The sequence below is a fragment of the Callorhinchus milii genome, unplaced genomic scaffold, assembly GCF_018977255.1.
Source record: "Callorhinchus milii isolate IMCB2004 unplaced genomic scaffold, IMCB_Cmil_1.0 Scaffold3, whole genome shotgun sequence".
Taxonomy (NCBI): domain Eukaryota; kingdom Metazoa; phylum Chordata; class Chondrichthyes; order Chimaeriformes; family Callorhinchidae; genus Callorhinchus; species Callorhinchus milii.
In genome coordinates this window covers 7,529,565-7,554,972 of record NW_024704744.1, presented here as the reverse complement: position 1 = coordinate 7,554,972, position 25,408 = coordinate 7,529,565, and the positions used below count along the sequence as shown (strand labels likewise).

The 25,408-nt window shown below is 41.5% G+C and overlaps 1 protein-coding gene across 1 annotated transcript in view; it reads right to left on the bottom strand.

The window, feature by feature from the left end:
- The window catches only part of hmgcll1 (3-hydroxymethyl-3-methylglutaryl-CoA lyase-like 1), a 54,581-nt gene extending 45,509 nt beyond the window's left edge, over nt 1–9,072 (bottom strand). Inside the window, exons 1-3 of the mRNA XM_007894065.2 lie at nt 8,770–9,072; nt 2,767–2,844; nt 1,323–1,430 (exon numbers count right to left, since the gene is read on the bottom strand). Coding sequence (XP_007892256.2) covers nt 1,323–1,430; nt 2,767–2,844; nt 8,770–8,865 — 282 coding nt within the window. The 5' untranslated portion in view covers nt 8,866–9,072. The remainder of the gene's footprint in view (nt 1–1,322; nt 1,431–2,766; nt 2,845–8,769) is intronic.
- Nucleotides 9,073–25,408: the final 16,336 nt, after the last annotated feature.

Sequence of the window (25,408 nt, the reverse complement as noted above, 5' to 3'; positions counted from 1 at the left end):
GTGGTAGATTGCGAAGTTGAACAAGATAGGTTACAGGAGGATTGGAACATGCTTGGGAATTGGGCAGATCAACAGCAGACGAAATTCAATGTGGAGAAATGTAAAGTACTTCACATGGGGACAAAAAATCCTGGAAGAGACTATTATTTGAATGGGAGGAAAATAATATGTATGGAAATATGTATGGGGGTCCTTATTAACAATAAATTGAAGCTCTCCCAGCAATGTTCCGTGGCAGTGAGTAAAGCAAACCAGATGTTGGGATGTATCAAAAGTTCAACAGCAAGCCAAAATAGTGGACTAATCCAGCCAATGTATAAATCATTGGTGAAACCATACTTAGAGTACTGTGTACAGTTCTGATCACCGCAGTACAAAAAGAATATTGGAGAAATCGAGAAGATACAGGGGAGGGTAACCAAAATGATTGAGGGAATGGAGGGACTGGACTATGAGGAATGACTAAGTAAATTGGACATGTTCATGCTAGACAAGTGAAGATTGAAAGGTGGCATGATTGCTGTCTTAAAGATTCTAAAGGGGCAAGACAATATATATCATGACAGGCTGTTTCAACTTGTCAAGAATAGTAGACCCTGAGAACGTGGCCTGCGATTGAAGGGGGGTAAATTCAGAACAAATCTACACAAACACTATTTCAGTGAGGGAATAGTGAACCTGTAGAACAGGCTCCCTAGGGAGACGGTTGAAGCAGGAAGTGTTGATTCTTTTAAACATAGATTAGATTGTTTTCTTTTAGGAAAGAACATTAAGGGATATAGTACATATTTAGTTTGGGACATATGTGCATGCGACTGCCAGGAAGGGGGAAGGCGAAGTAGATAGACCTTGGTCTTTTTTCATCTAACATTTCTTATGTTCTTATTAAAGCAACGCATGTTTTCAGTGATGGAGGAACATTTAGCAAATAATTGTTTTTTGTGTCGCGAAACGGATCAATTGCATTAATAATGACAATCCTTTCCCACTATGCTGCATGATATGCATAAATGTTAGTCTTTAACCATGTCCCTCCTTCTTAAAGTAATCAATGTTTCCTACAGACCTCCTCGTACATAACAAAAGTAAACAAGGAATGAGAAAAATCATCAAATCAGTCCTTCCAACACAATACTCCCATCATATCCCCACCAGGGTCTCCACCCCATACACACTATCTTCCAATTAGACCTTCTGCACAAATGCTCTGATTCCTCTAAAGAATAGACCTTAGAATATTCATCTGTTGCAAGATGTCAGTCTCTATTTACATAATGCTAAATTGAAGACTATGCAATCAAATTAACTATTGTTCTACATACCTGTGGGACCCACTTTGGAGATACAAAACTGGTGGCTTCAACAACTGATAATCCTGTGTCTGACAGAAGCTCGATCAACTTGATTTTCACTTCAGTTGGTACAATTTCCTGAAAGCATTATATTTCAAAAGTCATAAAAATAATTATAATCTTTGTGTTTCATAAAGTGCCTTTAATGTCAAACATGCTACATGGAACTGATGTCAAGTAAAGTATAGTATATAAAGTCTATTATAACATTACTAGCTACAGTCCTAAATATTTCAAGCAGCATTATGTGGAGTCCTGTAGCTCATATCGGTTAAAGCAACTGCCTCTCAAGCGAGAGAAACTGGGCTTGAGTTCCAGGCAGGACGAATCGTTAGAGAAGTTTCCTTACTCCACATACCTCTGTTTATCCAGCATTAAGTAAGAACCTGGTTGTTAGATGATTGGCAGATCACTTTTCCGGGGGTAATACTCCATTCAAAAAAAATATGTAATCACTCAATCCATGACTGTTGCTGGGTCACAGTTGTGTGCAATTGGCTCCATTTCTTACCCACAAAATATAAAGTCAATTCACTTTACACTATATTCTGGAAAGCGCGTTGACATATCTTGAAGACGTGATAAGGTGCTATGTGAAATGGAAGGATTATAATTATAACAGGGCGAAAAGCACTACATAAATGTAAATCTGCACACATTTACACTTCACAGAATATACTGTAATCTGAATTGACTGTATACTTTGTGAGCAAAACGTAGCAGTCAATTGCACACAGCAGTCTCAATTCCCTTCGTCATTTAATAATAATAATCTTGGCATATGATATAGCGCCATATTATGTTGTTGAGACATCTCAAAGCACTTCACAGAATATACTGTAAAGTGCATTGACTGTGTGCTTTGTGGGCGAAATGCAGCAGCAAATAAGACTTCAACCAAATCAACCGTAATCCCCTCAGATCCAAGGAATCAATGTGCATCTGAATTCCAGTTGGCGGTTACTCATTACACACAATTTCATGGAAGCGCATTTAGGAAAATAAGAAGGATGGAATGAATGGAATTGTTTGGAAGATATGTTTTCATTCGATGGCTGATTGTCTTAATTTCTCTTGCTAATGAAAATGAATGATTTCTCTTAATCCTTCTGCATTTAACTTGATTTGAGATTCAGTTTGATACAAAAAATTAAATTGTAAAGCAGGGATTAAGCCTTGAGCTACACCAAATGGCCTTGGTTAAGAAAATAGTTGTTTACCATTGAAGACTAACTCGAGGCAGAATTGATAGAACCAGAAGAGCAGGAATGGGAGGAACAAAGGATCTGTGGTAGCCACAAGAATCTTGAAAATATTGACTCAAAACTGTATGCAAAATATCAATCAATTAAAAACACATAGCAAAAGCTAAAACTCATGGCATTCAATAGTCAAAATGACCATGTAAATACACCTTTTCATTCTGTAGGCCATCTCTTGGTCCAACTTCAACGATTTTGACGTGCTCAGGAAGGGCTGGTGTAACATAATTCTAGAGAAAACAACAGCTTTGATTTAGTATAGTGCTTTTCATATCAGGAGGATGTCTCAGGACTTATTGTGATTATAGTGACTATATTTTCATAAGGAGTTACATCAAATGCAAGCATTATGATTATCATTAGATTTTGCAGATGAATGCAAGAGCCAGTTTGCACACAGCAATATCGCACAACCAGCTAAGTGAATGACCAAATTGTTTTGCGGAGCACAGGTATATAAAACTTAACTGAAGTTATGATGCATGAATTATAGTAAAACTCACATAAGTCATATGAGTCAGAACTATAACATTTAATATGACTAGTAAAGTACGAGTTGCAGGCAAACTTGTATAAGTCGTTGAAAACCCGATTTAATCAATAATTACATTGCACGTGGTTAATTCAATGCAGCCGGTAGGTGCACATGCAGTGAGTGACATGTCAAGACTACATTTCCCGCGATTCAATAAATCTTGAGCCGTCGTCGCATGCACTTTCCTGCAACCATTGGAATAGCAATGAATCACAGGAAATGAAGATCTTCTGTGCATGCGTCGATGGATCAGGACATAATTTCAACAACAAGAAGTTGGATTTATATAGCCGGACAGCGTCTCAGAGCACTTCACAATAACGGATCCCGGGGCCGAGCCAGGGGGAGGGGGAGGAAGGTGACCAAAGGCGCGGTCAAAAAGATTCAAATCAACTAGTAACTGCAGGATTAATGGAGGATCGAGGAGCAGTGTTACGAGTTAGGAGATGATTATTATGACTAGCGCAAAGAAATCTAAGTGGTTTTGATAGGAAACTAAATGGTACTTGGACGGACACATGACTTGGGCAATTATACAATTAGACAAGATTTATGTGAGTTTTACTGTTCCAAATCTTATACTTTCTGTAAAATGCCATGAATCATGCGAAGACCTGTACTGATCCAAGTTGCAGTCTATGTTTACCTTCACTTAACAAACAGAACTCAAAGAAATCCAACCCCATGTGTAATTCTCATAAACAGCTTCCTTCAATGAAAGGTATCATTTCCCTGAATATAGTACCAAATAAATGTTTTCAATGCTATAAGAGTAAGAGGGTATTTGGAGATAAAGTTCAAACCATAAGGGACATAAATGTTGAATAAGAGAATAATAATGAGACCACAAATACATTTAACAACTACTTGCCCTAGAGATTTTTTTTAAAACCATGGAGGACACCAAAAATATGCCTGCCAACATCCAGTAAACACATTTAACATATTGACCCACTCTGCCTTCCCTCATCTCCGCAAGATTGCCTGAGTCTTACTCACTGCCTAACCCCTCAGGTTGCCGAAACCCTGATATACACATTCGTCACCTCAAGGCTCGACTACGGAAATTCCCTCCTTGTCGGCCTCCCCAACTCTTCCCTCCACAAACTGCAGTTCATCCAGAACTCTGCAGCTCATGTCCTCTCCTCCACCAGGCTCCGTGACCCCATTGCCCCAATCCTCGCCCGGATCCACTGGCTCCCAATCCCTCAGAGGATAGAATTCAAAATCCTCGTCCTCACTTTTAAGGCCCTCCACGGTCTTGCCCCCTCCTACCTTTCTGATCTGCTGACACCCTATCAACCTGTCCGCTCCCTTCTCTCAGTAGGCTCCGGACTGCTCCAGTTCTCCCACCTGATCCACCCTGTCATCGGGGCTGGGCTTTCTGCCTCTCTGCCCCCACCCATTGGAACTCCATCCCACAATCCCTTTGCCTTGCTCGCTCCCTTGCCTCCTTCAAGGCACGACTCAAGAACCTCCTTTTCGACCGTGCCTTCAGACGCCCTCCTACCTCTCTGCCCTTCCTCATCCCAAACCTGCCCTCTCATGCTCAGGTCCTGATCCCTGACTGTTCAGCACCTTGAGACGTCCTCCCGATGTGAAAGGCACTTTACAAGTGTAATTTTTGTTGTTGTTGTTGTTATCATTAGGCCATTAGGTAACATCAGGGTTTTGTTAAAGAGTAAATAAGGAGCAACATTTTACCCTGGCAGGTGGGTCAGTAACCAGAGGATACAGCTTTAAGATAATTTCAAAAGAACCAGAAAGGAGACGAGCAGAATGTTTTTACACAGCGAGTTGTTACAATCTGGAATGCACAGCCTGAAAGGGTGAAGGAAACAGATCCGATAGCAGCTTTTCAAAGGGAATTGGATGTATACTTGAAAAGGAAAAAAATTGCAGGGCTATGGGTTAAGAGTGGGAGAATAGGAATAGTTAGATAACTCTTTTAAAGAGCCGGCACAGGCATGATGGGCTGAATGGCTTCCTCCTGTGCTGTAAGATTCTGCAATTCTATGATTAATGAAGCTGAAGATCTAAAGAGGTTGAAAACCCAATAAATCCCCCAGCACAGATGAAAGGTAACCAGATAAGTACAAACTGACATACATGATGAGTGAGTCAATCATCACCGGTGAGGTTCCAATAGACCGGAAGCAACCAAATGTAGTTCCCACATGCAATAAAGGTGACAGAACCAGACCCGGCAAATGCAGGTCTATTAGACTATTAATTGGAGAATTGATGGAGTCAATCATCAGAAAGAAAATTGAACATTTCTTTAATTTAACAATAACCTAATAAATGACAGTAGGGATTCAGAACAATAATCCTTAAATTTGATGTGACATCGCTGTGCACAATTGTCTGCTGCATTTTGCGACAAAATATACAGTCTTTACAATGCACTTTGAGATGTCTCAATGACATGATAAGGCACAATATCAAATGCAAGGCTTATTATTTTTATTATATATCAGCACCTTTCACATCAGGAGGGAATCTCAAAGCGTTTCAGAGGATTTACTGCAAAGTGCAGTGACCTTATTTGACTTTAAGATGCATTGACTTCAGCACAGCAATTGTTCAAAAGGTAGTTTTCAAAACATATCAGCATCATTTAGTTTGTCTCTTAGTGATCCCGGTTTATTTTTGGGATCCTGGAGCCATTTTTTTGAGAGCAGTTTCACAGAACATAGATCAGATCAAGTCAAATGGATATTCTATAGTTAGATGCACTGAACTGGTGATCTTCATGGTCGGGAGCAGGAACGCAGGGCGGAAATGTTCAGGTTTGGACCACTGCACTAAGGAACAAGGTAATTAAATCTGCTGTGAAAAATTGCATTATTTAACCCATCTTCTCTAATGTTTCCCAGGGTTTTTATTCCCTAAGTCTCTCACCCACATCATGTATAGTGAATTGAGGACAAGAGAGAAGGTAAAATCAGAAGAATGCATTCACAGATGGCATTCACAAGTTATCCAAAGGACTAAGAGTACCGCAGGTTAGGCTGACCCCAGATTTGTGGAAGTGTTGATAGGAAGATTAACACGGCATTGACAAAGTTCTCCTGGAAAAGTCATCATTTTGAGAAAAAAAATTGAACATTAGTCCATTAGCCAATGTCAAGTATTCCTCACTGGGAAAGACAATCAGAATACCAGATGAGGAAATACACAACTACATTAGCCCTGCCAAAACGCCCTAAAAAGGTCACGTTTGACTTGACAGGCATTTTTACTCTGAGATATTATATAATGTTATTGAAATGGCAATCAAATGTTAAGGGGGGGAATGTAATGCTGCACTTCTTCTTAATGCTCCCATGGCATCCTGCAGACCACTCGCCTCGCAAGTAATTGAATTGGGTTTGATTCCTGCGCAGAGCGAAACCTTCGTCAAGTTTCCTTACCCCACACACCTCTGTTTACCAAGTAGTAAGTAGGATCCCAGTTGCTAGTTGATTGGCGGATCTTTTTTTGAGGGTAATAATCCCGTTTTTAAAAAAAAATAATTTGGTCACTCAATCCACGGCTGTTTGTGGGACACTGCTGTGTGCAATTGGCTACCGTGTTTCGCCCACAAAATATACAGTAAATTCACATGCGGTAACCAATCACCATGCTTAAGAGTATCCAAATCAAGCTGAGATTTCCACGCATCCCACTACACATGGAAATCCCAGAGATAGTTTGTTGGAATGGAATGCGCACTCTCTCCATGGAGAAATACATCCTCCCCTAATTCCGGAAATAATTAGGTGCAAATTGGCAAGAGCCAATGCTTGGGGACCCCAGGTTGTGCATTGGGGTATTAATGGAGCCTAACCAGCTAAAACCCGCGTTGCTTGCTATTGATATCGCTGTCTGGCTAGCTTTCCCACTGATTGTCCAGCTAGGACCAACCTACCTGCAAGGACTTTGGGTTGTACGGTTATCGGGAGCTGAGTGGGATGACTCCCTGCCCCCAGTGACTGGTCTGCCCTTCCACATCCTGCCAATGCGCAAGGCTGGCTGTGGCCTGGAATACTGTGGATCCACCTGGCTCAGAAACCGGACTACCGAGACGCCCACAGAGGGCTGGCTCGATTCTGACATTCAGTTACCAGGCATGTCACCTTGGAGCTAGTTCAAGGAGACCCCACTTAGAGTTGAGAAGAGAGGCAATGGAGACTAATAGATTGGTCAACATTGTCAAAGGCAGTGGAGAGATCAAGAAGGTCAAGGAGACAGAGGGAGCCCTGGTCACAATTAGACAGAATGTCATGTTAGGTTTACATCAGTTATTTAATCATTAGCTCTGTCCTGTAGCTGAGTGGTTAGAGCACTCGCCTCACAAGCAAGATATGGGTTCGATTCCCGGCTGGGTGAAACCTTGGACAAGTTTCCTTACTCCACACACCTGATAATCCCTCAAGAAAAAAAATAATAGTTTGGTTACTAAATGCATGACTTTTTGTAGGACACTGCTGTGCGCAATTGGCTACTACAGTTAATTCACCTTACATTATAATCTGTGAGGTGCTTTGAGACATTGAGAAGAATGTGAAAAGCGCTATATCAAATGCAAGGATTATTATTACTGCATTAAGATTCCTATTCCGAATTAATACAACTTAATATAGTGTAGCAGTGGGAATGAACACTCAGCCAGTCTTACGCTCAGCCAGTCCTTGTATGATCCAAACAAGGACAATTATTAATCTATATTGACAAACAGCTGCCCGCAATGCACATGAAGAAATAATCAAGTTAACATCATGCAGAGAATAAACTCTCTTACTGAAATAACAAGTCAGCATCCATTTGATCTTTTGGGATCTACACAAATTCCCTTCTCCATCAAAAAAAGCGAAATATACAGGCAACAAACACACACGTGTTTGTCTGTCACTCTCTCAATCTCTAATTCTTAATGTCAAATAATGGAAACCAAATTTGTTAGAAATGCAGTCCTGGTCTGATATCACAGATCAGCTCACAATGATCTGCTTTCATATTTTTTATACATTATTATACATGCCATATTGTATATAACTGGCTGAATATTCATTCTCAACTCTGCACTATATATAATTTATTGTACATATATATTTATACATACATATATGATCTATATATATTTCAAATTGTCCATATATTATAATAATTGTTGCATTTGATATAGCGCCTTATTAAATCTTCGAGATGTCTCAAAGCGCTTTACAGAATAAACTGTAAGGGGAATTGGTGTACCATAACATATATAATTGGCTGAATATGCATTCCCAATGCTGCACTACATATCACTGTAGATACATGTATTGGTTTATATATATTTTTTAAACATACATGTATTATAAGTACAATAATGTATCTAACTGGCTGAGTATTCATTCCCAAAGCTGCAATATATATATATATAAATATATATGCTATTATAGCCTAGCTCATAAATAATCTACCCTTTACATATACCTGTATATATATTATGTATATGCCATTACAGATCAGCTCACAGTGATGCATTCCTTTCATATTGTTTATATAATGCTTATTATATATAATATATATATTTTTTAGATATAGATCTAAAAAATACCTCCCCCCCAAAAAAAAAAACCTGGCACATCCTTACCTGTGTCATTGGAAGGTTGTCACCAAAGGGGTTAAACCAGTCCTTACCCAAGCCAGAGCTCAGACACTCTTTCACCCCTGAGTGGAGGTTCCCCATGGACTGGGGAGATGCAGAGCCCTTTAACAAGGCAGTCACACACCGTGTGCTCAGGGTACCAGCCTCACACACACACACACCAGACACAGCAGCAGAGACAGACGAGGCCGCTTGTTATTGCAAAACCCAAACAACCCCCACCCAAGCCCTGTAGGCAACCACATTGCATCATGACCAGTACATCCGCTTATGCAAAATGAAGAGAGACTGGCAATCTGGATACTGGGAGGAGATGCTGTGATCCAGGCGCCTGCATCAGCAGCAGCACTGAGCAGGTACTGCTTGGAATCTCTCTCCATCACATCAAAATGCTACATCACTGCACACACACAGTCCCTCCCTTCACCTTGAACTCCATCCAGCCATGCAATCACCTGGGAGAATGCTCCAGCCCCTCCTCCACACACACACACACATATACACCCACCCACACACACACACAAAAAAAAAATACCCTGCTTTGAATTATTTTTACTCTGTGATCAGCCTGGTTGTCTGAAACACCTGGAAATCTGTGGCCAGATACCAGAAAAGAGTATCCGAACCAAACTGCGTGCATTGGAAACGTTACAGAGGGACGTACCCTGATCACCTAATTCCAAAGTGTCCTGTAGCGTATTGGTTAGAGCACTCGCCTCGCAAGCAAGTGGACCCGGGTTCAATTCCTGGACAGGGTGAAACTTTAGGCAAGTTTCCTTGCTGCACATGCCTCTGTTTTCCTTGCAGTAAGTAGGATCCTGGTTGTTAGTCAACAACAACAACTTGGATTTATATAGCACCCTCCACGCCGACGGCGTCTCAGAGCACAGAGTCAATTGGCGGATCGCTTCAAAAAAGAAACATATAAAATAATAATTTGGCCACTCAATCCATGACTGTTTGTGGGACACTGCCATAGACTGCCTCATTTCACCCACAAAATATACAGTCAATCGACTAATAACCCCGTTCCTACTTACTGCTAGATAGACAGGAGTGTAGAGTAAGGAAACTTGCCCAACATTTCACCCTGCCGGGAATCGAACCCAGTTCTCTCATTTGTGAGGTGAGTACTCCAACCACTGAGCTACAGGATTCCACTATTATGTATATAATGAGTCGCCTGAGTTGGTTAGTATTTACACAAACACTGTGTTACCACCCTGTCTCCTGCCCCCTCCCACCAAATATTGTATGTTGTACATTCTGAGCTGGCATGTGTTTGAACATAGAACATAAGAATATAAGAATTAGGAGCAGGAGTAGGCCATTCGCCCCTCCAACTGCCCCGCCATTCAATAAGATCATGTCTGATCTATTCTAATTCCACCTACCCGCCTTATCCCCATATGCCTTAATCCCTTTATCCACAAGAAATCTATCAATCTCAGATTTCAGGTTTGGTAACAGAATGTCAGAACCAAGTCAACCCTCTGTGGCTGTCTCTGTCGTCTGTTTCCATTCCATAAACATGAAACTTAAATATTCCACGTAACCAAAAAAAAAGGAGACGTGTGCACAGACATACGCAAACCACTCACAGAGGGACGTACAGGAATTGGATTCTGTCTGTAGCTACTCATTGCAGACAAAGATTTGGTCTATAAAGTCTATTAATATTGGACGGCATAGCATGGTGCAGCTGGCAGGAATGGCATCGTGAACACACATCTCATGAGACCAAGTCTCATAAATGTGACCTTGATGGGAATCAGGAGCAATGGAACAAGTGGAATAAACTGGACGGGTTGCCAATGGCACTTTGAAGAATTTCCATTGCCTAATGTATTCTCCGAGAACCCTGGTCTGTGCAGTGACGCTTAACTCTGCCTTTTATTTTCTGTGTACAAACAACAGATTTCCAGGTGATGGCTGTTTGGGAAGAGACTTGCGTAGGAAGGAGCAGTGGAATGTGCAGCTGGGATTTCCAGACAAACGCTTCCATACAACACTTGCTCCGCTAACATAAATGTTGAGGTCTGGCCTGAGCACCAGCAACCCTTAGAGCGCTGCACCATTCATGACCTTATGGAGGACTGAGAGCCACTCACTCACATCTCTCTGGTTTGGCTCTTGCAATAGAATGAGCCAACTTTGTCCTGCTTGCTGATATGTACATGGGTTTGGCCTGCACTGAGGCCAGGAGCAAGAGGTTGTTATTTCTGCACAGTCTGCCAAACAAAGCTGTGATTGGGTGGATGTGAAGTTTACAGAAAAATGTAAAGCTGCCAATGGTAATAAATAGGGCTATACTTTTTTTTAGGGTTTCCACTCGTCTTTGGCAATTCTTTGACCCGTCTAGTTAAACCCTGGAGTCCTTGTGACAAATACTACCTCAACTTCCACATGAACAAAAACAGAGCTACAGAAAGGAATTTCTCCCATTGTCCTGGCCGACAATCCCCCAGATAAAATTTGTCATTCATTTCATGGCTGTTTGTGGGACGTGGCTGCCACATTTGCCTACAAACAGACATGCACTACATTTTACAGTAAATCCTGTCAAGCACTTTGAGACATCCTACCAATGTGAAAGATGCTATACCGAATGTAAAGATTATCATTAGAGAATGAGTCTTATCCTATAAGTACTAAATTCTGGATGATGAGCATGTCCAATAGAGAAATACTGTCCTTCAAATGTGAAGTTTAACCTCAAGTAAAATTGATCATTGATTTTGCGGCTGTTTGTGGGACATTGCTGTATGCAAATTGGTTGCCATTTTTTGCCTGCAAAATACACCAGTCTTTACACTTTACAGCTTTACAGCTGTCCGATGTGAAAAGCATGATATTAAATGCAACAATTGCTATTATAATAAAACTTTTTTGAACGTAGGGTGCCAGAATACCACAAAATATTCCAAATATGGCTTCAGCAGTGATGTATACAATTGCGTGTGTATTTCTATTTAATAACAGATGTCCCGGAGATGATTAGTTTATTGAATTTGCCTAACCTGCTTGTCCCCCACTCTTCTGCCCTTCTGCATCGCTCAGCTAACACAAGTCTGATGCGGGTCCATTGGTAGCCGTACCCTCAGCCATTACATCCCTAACCACTGGAGCTCCCTGCCTCAATTCCTCTGCAATACCATCTCTATCTATCTTGAAGTACTACCTTTTGACCTCTTGGACCCTAGCTATGGTCAGCTCCACCTTCTCCCTTGCTCTATGTCCAACCCCACTGCTGTACAAAGCTCTGACATGCTTCCTGAGTGAAGGTTGCTGTATGAATGTAAATTATTATCATTGTTGCTTTCCTAAATAATATCTCCAAATTGAATGGAGACCTTCAATGAGGAGTAGGTTATTGGGCCCATCGAGCATTTGGTCCACCACTTCCTCCTCCACCCTGACTAATCGACATTACTTCATCATACACACGTTTCATGCTCTGATGTAGGTCACCTTAGATTTGTCTCAGCACTATAAAATGCATGCTAAACTTGTTTGTTCAGCAAAACTTAATGTTTTCAAAAAATCAAATCAATGATATCATTTCTCGTTCATTTCTCGGGTCAATCACTCAATGCTCGATGGGGCCAATAGCCTACTCCTGTTCCTCGGTTCCTATGTAACACAATAACTAAATACCTTTTCTGGGCTCTTTATGAGGAATTCAAATTGAGTTCACTGTGTCAGAAAGGAAAGCCCCATTTCCTAATTTCCAGATCCGCGCATTGGATTTTTATTTGGAACTAATTCATTGTGACTCTCTAGGATAATAGCCAACATTCCTGGGGCATGGCTGGCTTATTAGGTGGTGGCAATATAAACCTTTCTTTCTCCATCATTAAAACAAACACCTTTGCAGGCCCAGTGTCGAGCTGTTTCTCTTGGCTTCTCCACTACGGGCGAACTAGTAGAGAGTGTTCATTCAGAGAAGAAGGGGAAGAAATTGCACTTTCCACTCCATCTGGGTCACACTGCTGAGAGCTATTGCCTTTTGGGAGCTAATTTGCAGTATTCCTAAACAGGATTTCTTCGTTAGGAAATTTGAGTGAGGAAGTGGGGCCAGTGGGGCCTGTTTCCCGTTATCAGAACTACGTCACACACTCCACCGACTCACGAGAACCCTAACTCTCAAAATAGATTGTGTTGGAGCTGTGTTCCTGTCAGCCCATGTGATACGATAAGAAAGATCAAAAGTTGGACCCAGTTATTTCAGTTCCATTCCACAGGCTCTGTCAAGGATCACCTGAATAACATGGTTTCTCTGAGAGGAACTCAGTGGCTGCTTTTAAAACACAGGTCAACTCAGAAGCCTACTGGGTCTCGGTGTGGCGTCAACTCTTTTCTCTCTCTCTCTCAATCTCACCTCAAACCTAAAGTCACAAGACAGGGGACAAAATAAAGATTTCCATGGCACTCAGACTATAGTTCTTCCCATTGAAGGCATAACCTGTTTTTATTATTTCCTTGGAAATTAATGCAAACTTTTATAGAACTGCCTTGGAAATTTAACAAGGTGCTCTATTATCATGTTCTAAAGTGTGTCCCAACTATCAAAAGAACCTGACTATGTTGCACAAAAACAGAGAGAGCTGGGAACACTCAGCAGGTCAGGCAGCATCTATAGAGAGAGGAAAGTGAGTCAATGTTTCGGGTCCACGACCCTTCGTCAGAACTGACTATGTTACCTTTAACCTATGACTTGCAGTTAATAATAACAATTCTTACATTTGATATTGCACCTTTCAGGTCAGGAGGATGTCTCAAAGCGCTTAACAAAATATACTATAAAGTGGTGTGACTAAGTGTGCTTTGTGTGCGAATGCAGCAGCCAATTTGATACAGCCGTGTCCCACAAACAGCCATGAAGAGTGACCAATTTTATGTGGAGGATTGCTTGCCATGACACCAGGAGAAACTTCTTTCCCTTTTTGAATAATGCAATGGGATCTATAATGTCTAGCCAAACAAGCAGTTGGGGCCTTGGTTTAACGTCTTATTAGAAGAATGGCACCTCTAACAATACAGTGCACTCCAGCACTGCACTGTAGTGTCAGCTTAGACTACACAAGTTCAAAATCAAGATGTGGGGCTTGAACCCACAACCGTCTGACTCAGAGGCGGGAGACATGTATGCATATTCACACGTGTTTTCAGACTCACAGCAGACTGAATGTCTATATTCTTACAGCCAAAGTGAAGCTATGGCGGCTGGTTAAAGCATCATATTTTAGTCCATTTTCAGTAACATGTATACTTGTAAACTCTTAAATCTCCAAGGCAACCACAAGGTCACATCTACATTCGGAGGCATACCTTGCTTGACCTTATATCCTTCTTAAGTTTTTTTTTTGGTTCTTAATGCTTACATTGTAGCTCAAGGTTCCCTTATTATTTTTACAAATGTTAACAGCATTTATAAAAACAGCCATTAACCTGTACGCACTCTTTTCAAAGCGATCATTGTTCAGCCAGCTTTGCAGTTTCCATTCCTCATGAGAGACGCCAGATGTATTAAAGATTAATTCTTTTTGCTCACTCTGAGCTCTCCCCTCTGTTATTATTAACTTCAGTCATCTTCTCGGCCTACCCTTATCACAACATCTGTAAAATGTAGCAACATCCCAAGTTTAGTGTCCCAATCTTGTAGGCTTCATATCATTTCAATTGACACCCATCATTTCGGATTCAGAAACCTTTACTTTAATAATAATAATAATAATAATCCTTATATTTGATAAAGCAATTTTCACGTCTCCTATACGTTTCAAAGTGCTTCACAGAATATGCTGTAAAGTGAATTGACTATATTTGTGGACGAAACGCGGTAGCCAATAGCACACAGCAGTGTCCCACAAACAGTCGTGGATTGAAGTGACCAATTTTTTATTTTTTTATTTTTTGAGGGTTTATTATCAAGCATGTGGAGTAAGGACTTGCTCAAGGTTTCACCCTGCTGGGAATCAAACCCAGGTCTCTCGCTCGCGAGGTGAGTACACTAATCACTGAGCTACAGTACTCCGCGATAATAATTCAAAAGACAAACTGATCATTTATTTAACATTTGGTCCATCTGATCTCATCCTTCCAGAACACCCACTCTACTGCCTCCCCATCACAGCATCAAGCTGCATTTTTTTTATATAAGTCCAGTGTCCTGGCCTCAACTACCCTTGGGAACCTGTTCCAGTTGTTTATTAACCTCTGAGTAAAGAACAAACATCTTGGTGTCCATCGAGAAGCTACAGTCTGAAGCTTTGGAATTCCCTTCCTCAATCCCTCCGCCTTATCCCCTCCTTCCCCTCTTTTAGATCACGAATAAAGATCTTCCTCTTTGACTGCGCTTACGGTCACTTTCTCCCTCCGCAGCTTGGCGTCAGGCTCTGCCACTGTTAAGCACGCTGAGACACTGCCCCGAGTGAAGGACGCTATATAAGTGCAAGTTGTCGTTTTTGAAACTACCCTTTGGAACTCTGAACCTATGTCTTCTTGTTCCACTGTTGGGGCATCCTAAAGTATTGGTTGGTTTACCTTTTCAATCCCATTTAACATTTTATTTTATATACCACTAATCTAGATTTCAGAAATCTAATCAAATACAATTTATTAACAATAATAATCCTTATATTTTGTATAATACCTTTCATGTCAGGAGGATGCTACATCACATCAGTATATACTGTAAAGTGCAGTGACTGCGTGACTTGTGGTTAAACGTGACACACCATTACTAGACTTTGCATTGGAAGGAATGGAACATGTTTATAGTTTACCGCTATACTAATTATTAGTTAATTGCATTAAAATAAATATTATGTACTGTTTAGAAAATATACAATTTAATAAATATGCAACATTGTTTAGTAAATACACAATAATATAAAATATACATACAATTTAGTATGTATATATTATATTTCTTTTATATACTGCATGACTGTATGTATCCCACATACAGGTATGAAGTGAACAATCAATTTTATAGAGGGATTGTTAGCCAGGACACTAAAAGAAACTGCCTTCTTTTTTTCCCAACAGTGCCACAAGATCTTTATCATCCACCTGAACAGTCATAGGCAGGAGCATGATTTGATGTCTCATTTGAAGGACAGATATCATTAAATTGGAATTTTTCTCAATTCGAATGTCAGAGAGATGTGCTATCACTGCATTTTCCCTATGGCTTTTTTCTCCTCTCTCAGGAGATTTGGGACTTGAAAGAAGTTCCGGACTTCATACAGTCTAAGCCAATCTTCCAATGTAGTGATGGGAGCGTATTGCATTGTCAGAGGTGTCATCCTTCGGATGAGATTTCCCATCTGCCTGTTCAGATTGCCAACGTTCCCTCAAAATAAAAATGGGTGATTGGTCTCATTGCTGTTTGTGGAATGTTGTGTGTGCAATTAGGCTGCCACGTTCACCTACAAACTACACAGTCACTACACTTTACAGTATATCCCGTGAAACGCTTTCAGACTTTCTCCCAACGTGAAATGTGAGGGTTATTTATCAAATATGTTGAGGAGAAGCCCAGAACAACTTAAATTAAACATTGTGTTCCCATGCTCTAGAACTGTATTTCGGAATCCCACCGACTCAGTTCCTCCCTTCCCAAATTCAAAACGTGCCTCAAGTTGTGACCATGCTTTCGATTATCTTTCCCCTCTCCACCCCACTCTCCTGAGTTCCCAAGCTCAGGTGCCCAGCCATCAGTGTGAAGCTCTTTGAGGTGTCCTCCCAATGTGAAAGGCAATTTATGAATATACATTGTATTGTAATTCCGGATGGAATGAGCAGGCCAAGCGGGCAATTGGCCTGCCTCAGATTCTGCACTTCAGAAAAATTCAGGCATAAGGAAAAACACTGCCTGGATTTTGTCAAACATATTTAACAGAAACGATTAAATTAACTCCCGAGAAGTGTATGACTGTAAGCTGACTGGGCCAAGTGTTTTAATATGCCATTGACATTCACTGTATATTGCCATGATCAGAGGCAGCTTGCACATACTCACAATCTGCAATAATAATCACCTCTTGTTTTTCTTGTTCAGTAAGTCTGAATAATTCTCTGGGTAGTATTAAATTTTCAGGCAAAAAAGAGCCTTATAGATATTAAGGCTACTGTAGACAGTCATAAGTATCATACCATATGATGCAAGCAGAGAGCTAGATATTGAAACCAGCTGATCAATCCAGAGTGCATAATTTTACACAATGGAATTTACCAAATGGACCTTAAATTGAAGCCCCATTAATTTTCCTGACAACTATGGAATAATTTATTAATCTTCTGAGGAATTGGGTAGCACTTCGATTTCCTTTTAAAGAAATCCTTGATTTCTTGACTTGACTTGAAGTTAAGTTATGAGTTAAGAAACGTTTGGAGAGGGGATTTTCTCAGTTCCATCTCTCAGCGGAGTCTAAGTTGCGGCAGGGGTCAGAGTACTCACAACTAGCCAATCTTAGTTTTGCCTGGAAACGTCGCTTTCCCACTGCGTGTCTGGCTAGAAACACCCTATCAGTTAGTTGAAGGGTTTGGCTTGAACGGTTAACAGGAGCAGAGGGGGAAGAATCCTTACTTCTAGTGCTCCTCACACTCAACTTCAAGTCCCTTCACACCCTGGCACCTCCCTACCTCTTTGACCTGTTTACTTCCCAACCCACTCTACATTAGCTCCGGCCTCCTGCTTGTCCCTCGTGCTCTCCTTTCCACCTTCAGTGGCTGCGCTTTCAGTTACTAAGCCCTGAAACTCTGGAACAGTCTCCCTCAATCCCTCCACTTCGCCCCATCCTTCCCCATCTTCATGACTTGTCTCAAGACTTTCCTCTTCGACCGTGCCTACGGTCAACTTCCCATCCCCCGGCTTGGCGTCATGCTCCACCACTGTCCAGCGCTTTGGGATGCTACCCTGTGTGAAGGGCGCTGTATAAATGCAAGTTGTTATAGTTGTCTGGCTAGGACGACCCTACTGGTTACTTGTAGGGTTTGGCTTGTAGGGGAACAGTAGCTGATTGGGAAGTATCCCTGCTTCCAGTGTCCCTCCATGATGATCCAGGCTGACTGGAATGAAATGAACTGAGTGTAGCTCCATAGGATCAGTAGGCCTGACATCCATAGAAGCATCAAGCCATAGCCATGGTAAGAGGCCTATTTTTATATGAGTTGTTGTTTGGTCCGAGACCCCCATCCAAATCTTCAACAACAACAACAACAACTTGCATTTACATAATGCCCCTCACTTGGGGTTGTGTCCCAGAGCGCTTCATCATCTCTTGGTTTGATTAGTCCAATGTTCTGCTTGCCGGGCTGCCCAGCTCCTCCCTAGACAAGCTGCAGACCATCCAGAACTCTATTTGTTACCCTCTCCTGCACTAGGCTCCATGAGCCCATCATCCCCATTCTTGTTTGTCCACACTGCCTCCCATTCCCCCAGCCAATTGAATTGAAGATTCTTTTCCTCACATTCAAACCCCTCCATGGCCCCTGCAACCTCCTGTGACCCTACTGTCTGGTCACTCTTTTGCTCAGTAAACCCGCTTATGTCCCCGACTACACCCCATCATCAGTGTGAAAGTCTTCAACTGCCCCTCCCCTCACTCTCTGGGACTGTGGCCCCTGAACTCTTCATCCATACTTTTGCCCACTTTTCCCATCCATCTCCTCAGCTCATCTATCAGCTTTCTGGGCAAAACATTCCACATCTTCACAACGCTCTACAACAACAACAGCAACAAGATTACACTTGTATAGCGCCTTTCAAGTCAGGAGGACATCCCGAGGCACTGGACAGTGTACAGCTCTATGTGAGGAGATGCTTCCTGACTTCAGTTCTAATCATTTTACCTTTCATGGTAAGGTTATCCCCTCTTAAAGTGGATCCCTCTACCAGAGGGAAGAGGTGTCCACTAACTCACCTGTCAATTCCATTTATTATTTCAAATACCTCAATCGAAAGCTTGCCAGGAAGGGTGGTTGAAGCCAGAACTCATTTAAAAAGCAGCTTCATGCTATGATGTGAAGACTGAAGGGTGGGTATCCTGGAGGGATGAAATCAGATGGATTGAACAAGGGCCTTATACATCCAACCAATCTTGTGATGTCTTGTGAAATTGGCATTGATTTGTCACTCACTGTCTATTTACAAAGAGGCTGATATAAACTCTTAGATTACAATGAGCCCAGCTAAAATGTTTTGTGATCAAACTTACAATTCTCATCCTTGCATCTGCCCTAATTGTACCCTTCACAAACTCTGGATTCTTGGCCAGGACACTGAGAGAAACTCACTTCTCTTTTCAAATAACACATGGGATTTTTAACATCCAACTGAACAGGCAGATGAATGATGGCACTTCCAAAAATGCAGCACACCTCCAGGATTGCACTGGAGTGTCAGCCAAGCCTATGAAAAGTCCAAATGTAGGGCTTGAACTAAAAATCTTACTCAGAGGCAAGAGTGCTGCCAACTGAGCCAAGTTGGTAATTGATAACACCAACACATAATGGTACACAAAAGATTGACTCCCTTTTGAAAGTCTCTGGTTATCCAGGCATGTTGCCACCTATTGAGGAGATGCAGCGATCAGAGGAAATATAATTCTCCAGAGGGGGGAATTACGGAGGCAATTTTAGAAGGTGTCATTCTGCACTTCCCTCTTCTTGGAACTGGTTGAAGAGGATTACCCCAAAATAATGGATCCTGCCACTGTATAAATCATTGGTGAGTCTGTGTACAGTTCTGGTCACCACAGTACAAAAAGGATATTGGAGAAATCGAGAAGATACAAAGGAGGGTAACCAAGATGATTGAGGGAATGGAATGACTAGACTATTAGGAGCGACTAAGTAAATTCTCCTCCCTCCATAGGCTACAGATCATCCAGAAATCTGCAGACCATGTCCTCTCCCGCACTAGGCTTCGCGACCCTATCACCCCCATCCTTGCCCAACTCCACTGGCTTCCCATCACACAGAGGATACAGTTCAAGAACCTGGTCCTCACCTTCAAAGCCCTCGGTCTTGCTCCCCCCTATCTCTGCGACCTCCTAACCCCCTACCATCCTGCTCGCTCCCTCCGCTCAGCGGCCTCCGGCCTGCTTCACGTCCCCCACCTTGTTCAACCCATTATTGGTGGGAAGGCCTTCCGCCACTCTGCCCCAACCCTCTGGAACTCTATCCCACAGTCCCTCTGCCTCGCTCCCTCCCTTGCCACCTTCAAGACCCATCTCAAGACCCTCCTCTTCAACCGAGCTTTCGATCTCCTTGCTTCGCCCCCTGCCCTCCACCCTCCCCGACTCTGATCCCCAGTTCAGGTTCATACCTCTGTCTGTCCAGCACCTTGGGACATCTTCTCAATGTGAAAGACGCTTTACAAATGTAATTTTGTTGTTGTTGTTGTTGTAAATTGGACATGTTCACTCTGGGAAAAAGAAGATTGAGAGGTGACATGATTTCGGTCTTTAAGATTCTAAAGGGGATAGACAATATAGATCATGACAGGCTGTTTCAACTTGTCCAGAATAGTAAGACCAGAGAACATGGCCTGCGATTGAAAGGGTAAATTCAGAACAAACCTACACAAAAACTATTTCAATAAGTGAACAGTGAGCCTGTAGAAAAGGGTTCCTAGGAAGACCGTTGAAGCAAGAAGTGTTGATTCTTTCAAATACAGATTAAATAGCTTTCTTTTAGGAAATAACATTGTGCGATACAGTACATAGGTAGTTTGGGACATGTGTGCATGCGACCGCCAGGAAGGCGGAAGGTGAACTAGATGGACCTTGGTCTTTTATCGTCTAGCATTTCTTATATTCTTGTATTCTTAAATGGCTTCCTACCATCCTCTCAGTCAGGAAATAAAACATTATCCATTGGGAGCTACAAGGAGAAGGAGAAAAAATAACTTACAAAATGTGCAAGGGAGAATGAGGCAAAATTGTATAAAAATGATCAGTGCAGATGTTATACAAAAGAAAACCACTGCGGCTGTTTCAAAAATTCCAGACGACATAGGGGATGTTATTACAGAAATAATAATAATCCTTGTATTTGATATAGAGCCTTTCGTGTCAGGAGGATGCCTTAAGGCCCTTCGCGTGATCGTTGCAATTATCGCATTCGCATTCTGTTAAGAAAAATAACAATTTCTGATCTATTTCGGGAAATTTCCATGTGTAGATGGCATCCATGGAATTCTTAGTTTGGTTTGGATATGTTTAAGCATGGTGATGGGTTTCTGCACGTGACCAAACAAACCGAAGATAAATGTGAAGAGCACAGATGTGAATGACCTTTAATTCCCTCTTCCTCTTCCCTCCCCCGATTTTGAAACAACAAAAAGAACTTGCATTTATATAATGCCCCTCACATAGGGTCGTGTCCCAGAGCGCTTGACAGTCAGAGTGCGATGCCGAACCGGGGGAGGGGGGAGGTGACCATCGACATAGTCAAAGAGGAAGGTTTTCAGATGGGGGAGAAAGCGGCAAGGCGGAGGGATAGAGGAAGAGTGTTCCAGAATTTTGGAGCGTAGTGACTAAAAATGTGGCTACCAATGGTGGAACGCAGGGCACAAGGGACATACAGGAGGCCGGAGGCAGTCGTGCGGAGGCAGCGGGTTGTGGGTTGGGGAGTTAGCAAGTCGGAGAGGTAGGGAGGTGTCAGGGCATGAAGGGATTTGAAAACGAGTGTGAAGATCTTGAAATTGATCCGTTCAGCAATAGGGAGCCAGTGGAGCCTGGCTAGAACTGGTATGATGGGGTGATGGCAGAGTTTTGGATCAGCTGGATCTTGTTGGACACAATGGTTGGAACCAAAGATGGATCAAAGAAATCATCTGAGTTCAGAGATACCTTGAAAAGGAAGGTTAGAACATCCCACTCTATGGTCAGTAACAACAGCGACAGCTGCTAATGACCATTAAGTTGTTTGCACTAAAATCGTTGATCTGTCTTTGGGCCAAACTATTGTGGCAAAAGGAGGGGTGAAATGGGGAATTCACATTTTTTCTTTTGGTCCACTGGGATTCCAGCACATGTGAAAATCCATCACCGTGCTTAAGAATATCCAAAGCAAACTGATGGTGGTGAAAATGTGGAATTCGCTGCTGGAATCTGTGGTTGAAGCAGAAAGCATTATTGCATTTAAGAGGAAATTTGATGCACAGGAGCAGAGAATAGAGGGAGGGGAATAGGATCAGAAGAGGTTCGTGTGGAGTATAAACCCTGGCACAGACTAATTTGGCCAAATGGCCTGTTTCCACGCTGTATATTCTATGTCATTCTATGAGTTTAACCTACATATGTCACCTCTCCATGGAAATATCCCTGTGTCTGGAATGGAATACACACTCTCTCCCTGGAGGGACTCATCCTCTTTATCTAATTCCAGAGAGTATTAGGCAAAGCTTGTCAAGATCCAAGACTTGACCATCCCCAGAGTGTGTTCCCATCAATGACATGTCTTCTCTTATATATTATAAATTGTGATAAACTTTTATATAATAAAGGATAGAACTATATCTGCCTCTCTAGTGCATTCAGATCAGAATTGTGCAAGATTATTTTTCCCTGCAGTTTCATGTTGGCTTTGCTGTGTGAATCCATGTGTGTCTGCACTAAGAAAAAGGTCATTAATATGAGGTTCCCACATACTGGGTTCCCAACTGGGTTTGACCTGATGATGTCAGCAAGGCTTCCAATACCATTTGCAAGCATGGGAAACAGCCTGTTTGGACTTAGTATAGAGATGTTGCCCTGATTCCAAAATCACAAGAGACATTGATAATAATAATACGCCTTACATTTAATATAGCAATTTTCATGTCGGGAGGACGTCTCAAAATTGTCACAGGATTCATTGTCAAGTTTAAGACTGTACATTTTGCAGACAAACATGGAAGCTAATTTTACAAGATCACAAGGGTGAATAACAGTCAGTGAATAATGGTGAATAATTATTCTGAAATCGTGGGAGAGGGGATTTATTGGAGGCAGCGCTCGCAAATACACAGTCACTATACTTCACAATAGAAATACAGTGAAGCATTTTCAAATGCCAGGATTATTATTGTTTTGATTTACTTGAATTTGCGACTTTATTGTGTAATAGGATATAAACAATTCCTGAATCCTTACTTGGAAATAAGAGAGCTCTGCGTATAGAAGAGTTGCTCTGAAGGAGAGCTCACTGTTTTTTTCCGTCCCTGGGTAACTACATACTCAGTACAGTACTCAGTAGTCACTGGAAAAGTATTTCGCTTGCATGCTGTTTTATCACATGAGAGGAGAGGCCCACATGGTGGCTCAAAATGGCTGCCTGTCTGTTTAATTTTTAAAATAAACACCATTTTTGTGGTTTTGGTTGAAGTAATATATATCAATCACTTTCCTGGCGTCGGACCAAGACCTTGTGAACGTTCATGGGTTTGAAGCACTGAGAGCATCATCAGAACAGACCAGTTTTCTTGTGGTTGGAAGTGAGACTCCCAAGTGCTGCTGTAAATACAAGTGAGTATTGTCCAAATAAATCACGGCATGCTTTACATGTGCTCCCACTAAAGTGAGTTGCCTTGGATAAGTAAATACAGGACAATTATAAACGGAAGTTCAGCCCTTCACAGTGATGCAGTCCCATAGTCTGGCTATGGCTGCAGTTTACAAACAACGAGCAGCCAGCGTCTTCTTGACTCCAGTGCAGCTTGCATTGCACCATTGTTGCAACAACAACAACAAATTATTGTCCCTAATCATATATATTTATAATCTTTATATTATGTACATTATATGTACTAATACCAGGGTTGAAAGACTTCAGTTATGTGGAGATACACAAATTTTGAAGCTGGCAGGACAAGTTGATAAAGCCATTCATTGAATCATAGAATTATACAACACAAAAGGAGGCCATTCGGCCCATCATGTCTGTGCCGGCTCTTTGAAAAGAGCTATCCAAATCAATCCCACTCCCCTGCTCTTTCTCCATAGCCCTGCAAACTTGTCCTTCCCAAAGAATGACTTTGTAGGGCTATTAAAAAAGAATATGACATCCTTGGCTTTATAAATAGAGGCATAGAGCACAAAAGCAAGGAAGTTATGCTAAATCTTTATAAGTCACTGGTTAGGCCTCAGCTGGAGTATTGTGTCCAATTCTGGGCACCACACTTTAGGAAGAATGTCAGGGTCTTGGAGAGGGTAACAGAGGAGATTTACCAGAATGGTACCAGGGATGAGGGACTACAATTATGTGTGGAGAGATTAGAGAGGCTGGGATTTTTCTTCTTAGAGCAAGAAGGTTAAGGGGAGATTTAATAGGAGTGTTCAAAATTATGAAGGATTTTGATAACATAAATAAGAATTTTAAGAAACTATTTCCACTGGCAGTTGGGCTGGTATCCAGAGGACACAGACTTAAGATAATTGTCTAAAGAACCATAGGGGAAATGAGGAGAATTGTTTTTATGCAGCGAGTTGTCATGATCTGGAATTCACTGACTGAAAGGGTGGCAGAAACAGATTCAAAGGCGAATTGGATATATACTTGAAAAGGAAAAATTTGCAAGGCTATGGGGAAAGAGTGGGAGGTGCGACAAATTGGATTGCTTTTTCAAAGAGCCGACATGGGCACGATGGGCCGAAATGCCTCCTTCTGTGCTGTAGGATTCTATGATTCTATGATTTCATTTTTTGTACACTGCAGACGATTAATGTTCAAGAGAGAAAGGCCTCCTTTTTATAGTCAAAGCCAACAAAAAGCAATACAAAGTTACAAATAACTTAAGACAACTTGTGATGATTTTTGTATAAATAATGAGCCCTGGGCAGCCAGTCCATTATTGAAGGTATAGACTACACCCTCTGGTTCATACATCAACAAAGGAAGAGCCTAATGTTGGGCCTTTAGGAACTTTAGCATTATTAGCACCATCTATCATCAAGCAGAATTTATTATATATAACACCAACTTGTATTTATATACACATATATTACTATATACTATGTAGAATAATATATATTTTGTATTCGCCCACAAAATACACAGTCAATCCACTTTACCATATATTCTGTGAGGTATTTTGAGACATCTCAATGACGTGATAAAACACAGTATTAAATGCAAGGATTATTATATTATTATTATATACGTAGTTAGAACATCTCATAATGCTTCACGGGATTTACTGCAAAGTGTAGTTGCTGTAGGCATTTGTAAACAGCAATGTCCCACAAACAGCCTTGAAGACCAATGTTATCTGGATGATTATTGACCAGAAACCGTGAGAAGCTCCCCTGTCTTTTCCAATAGTGCTATGGGACCTTTAACATCCACCCGAACAGGTAAAACAGGACCTCAGTTTAACATCTTATCCAAAGGACGGCAAGTCTGACGTTAACATGCTCCCTCAAAACTGTATTAGAATGTCAGCCTACGCTGTGTGAGCTCTAAGTCTCAGCATGGGACTACAACTCTATTAATGATAGAAATAGTATAATGTATTATATATAATAATTCTGTCAATTCAGATCTATCCAAACAGAAACCATGAGATTAATACATTACTTTCAAAGGATTTCTGTTTTGCTTAGATGTTTTTATTTAAGTGACATTGTGG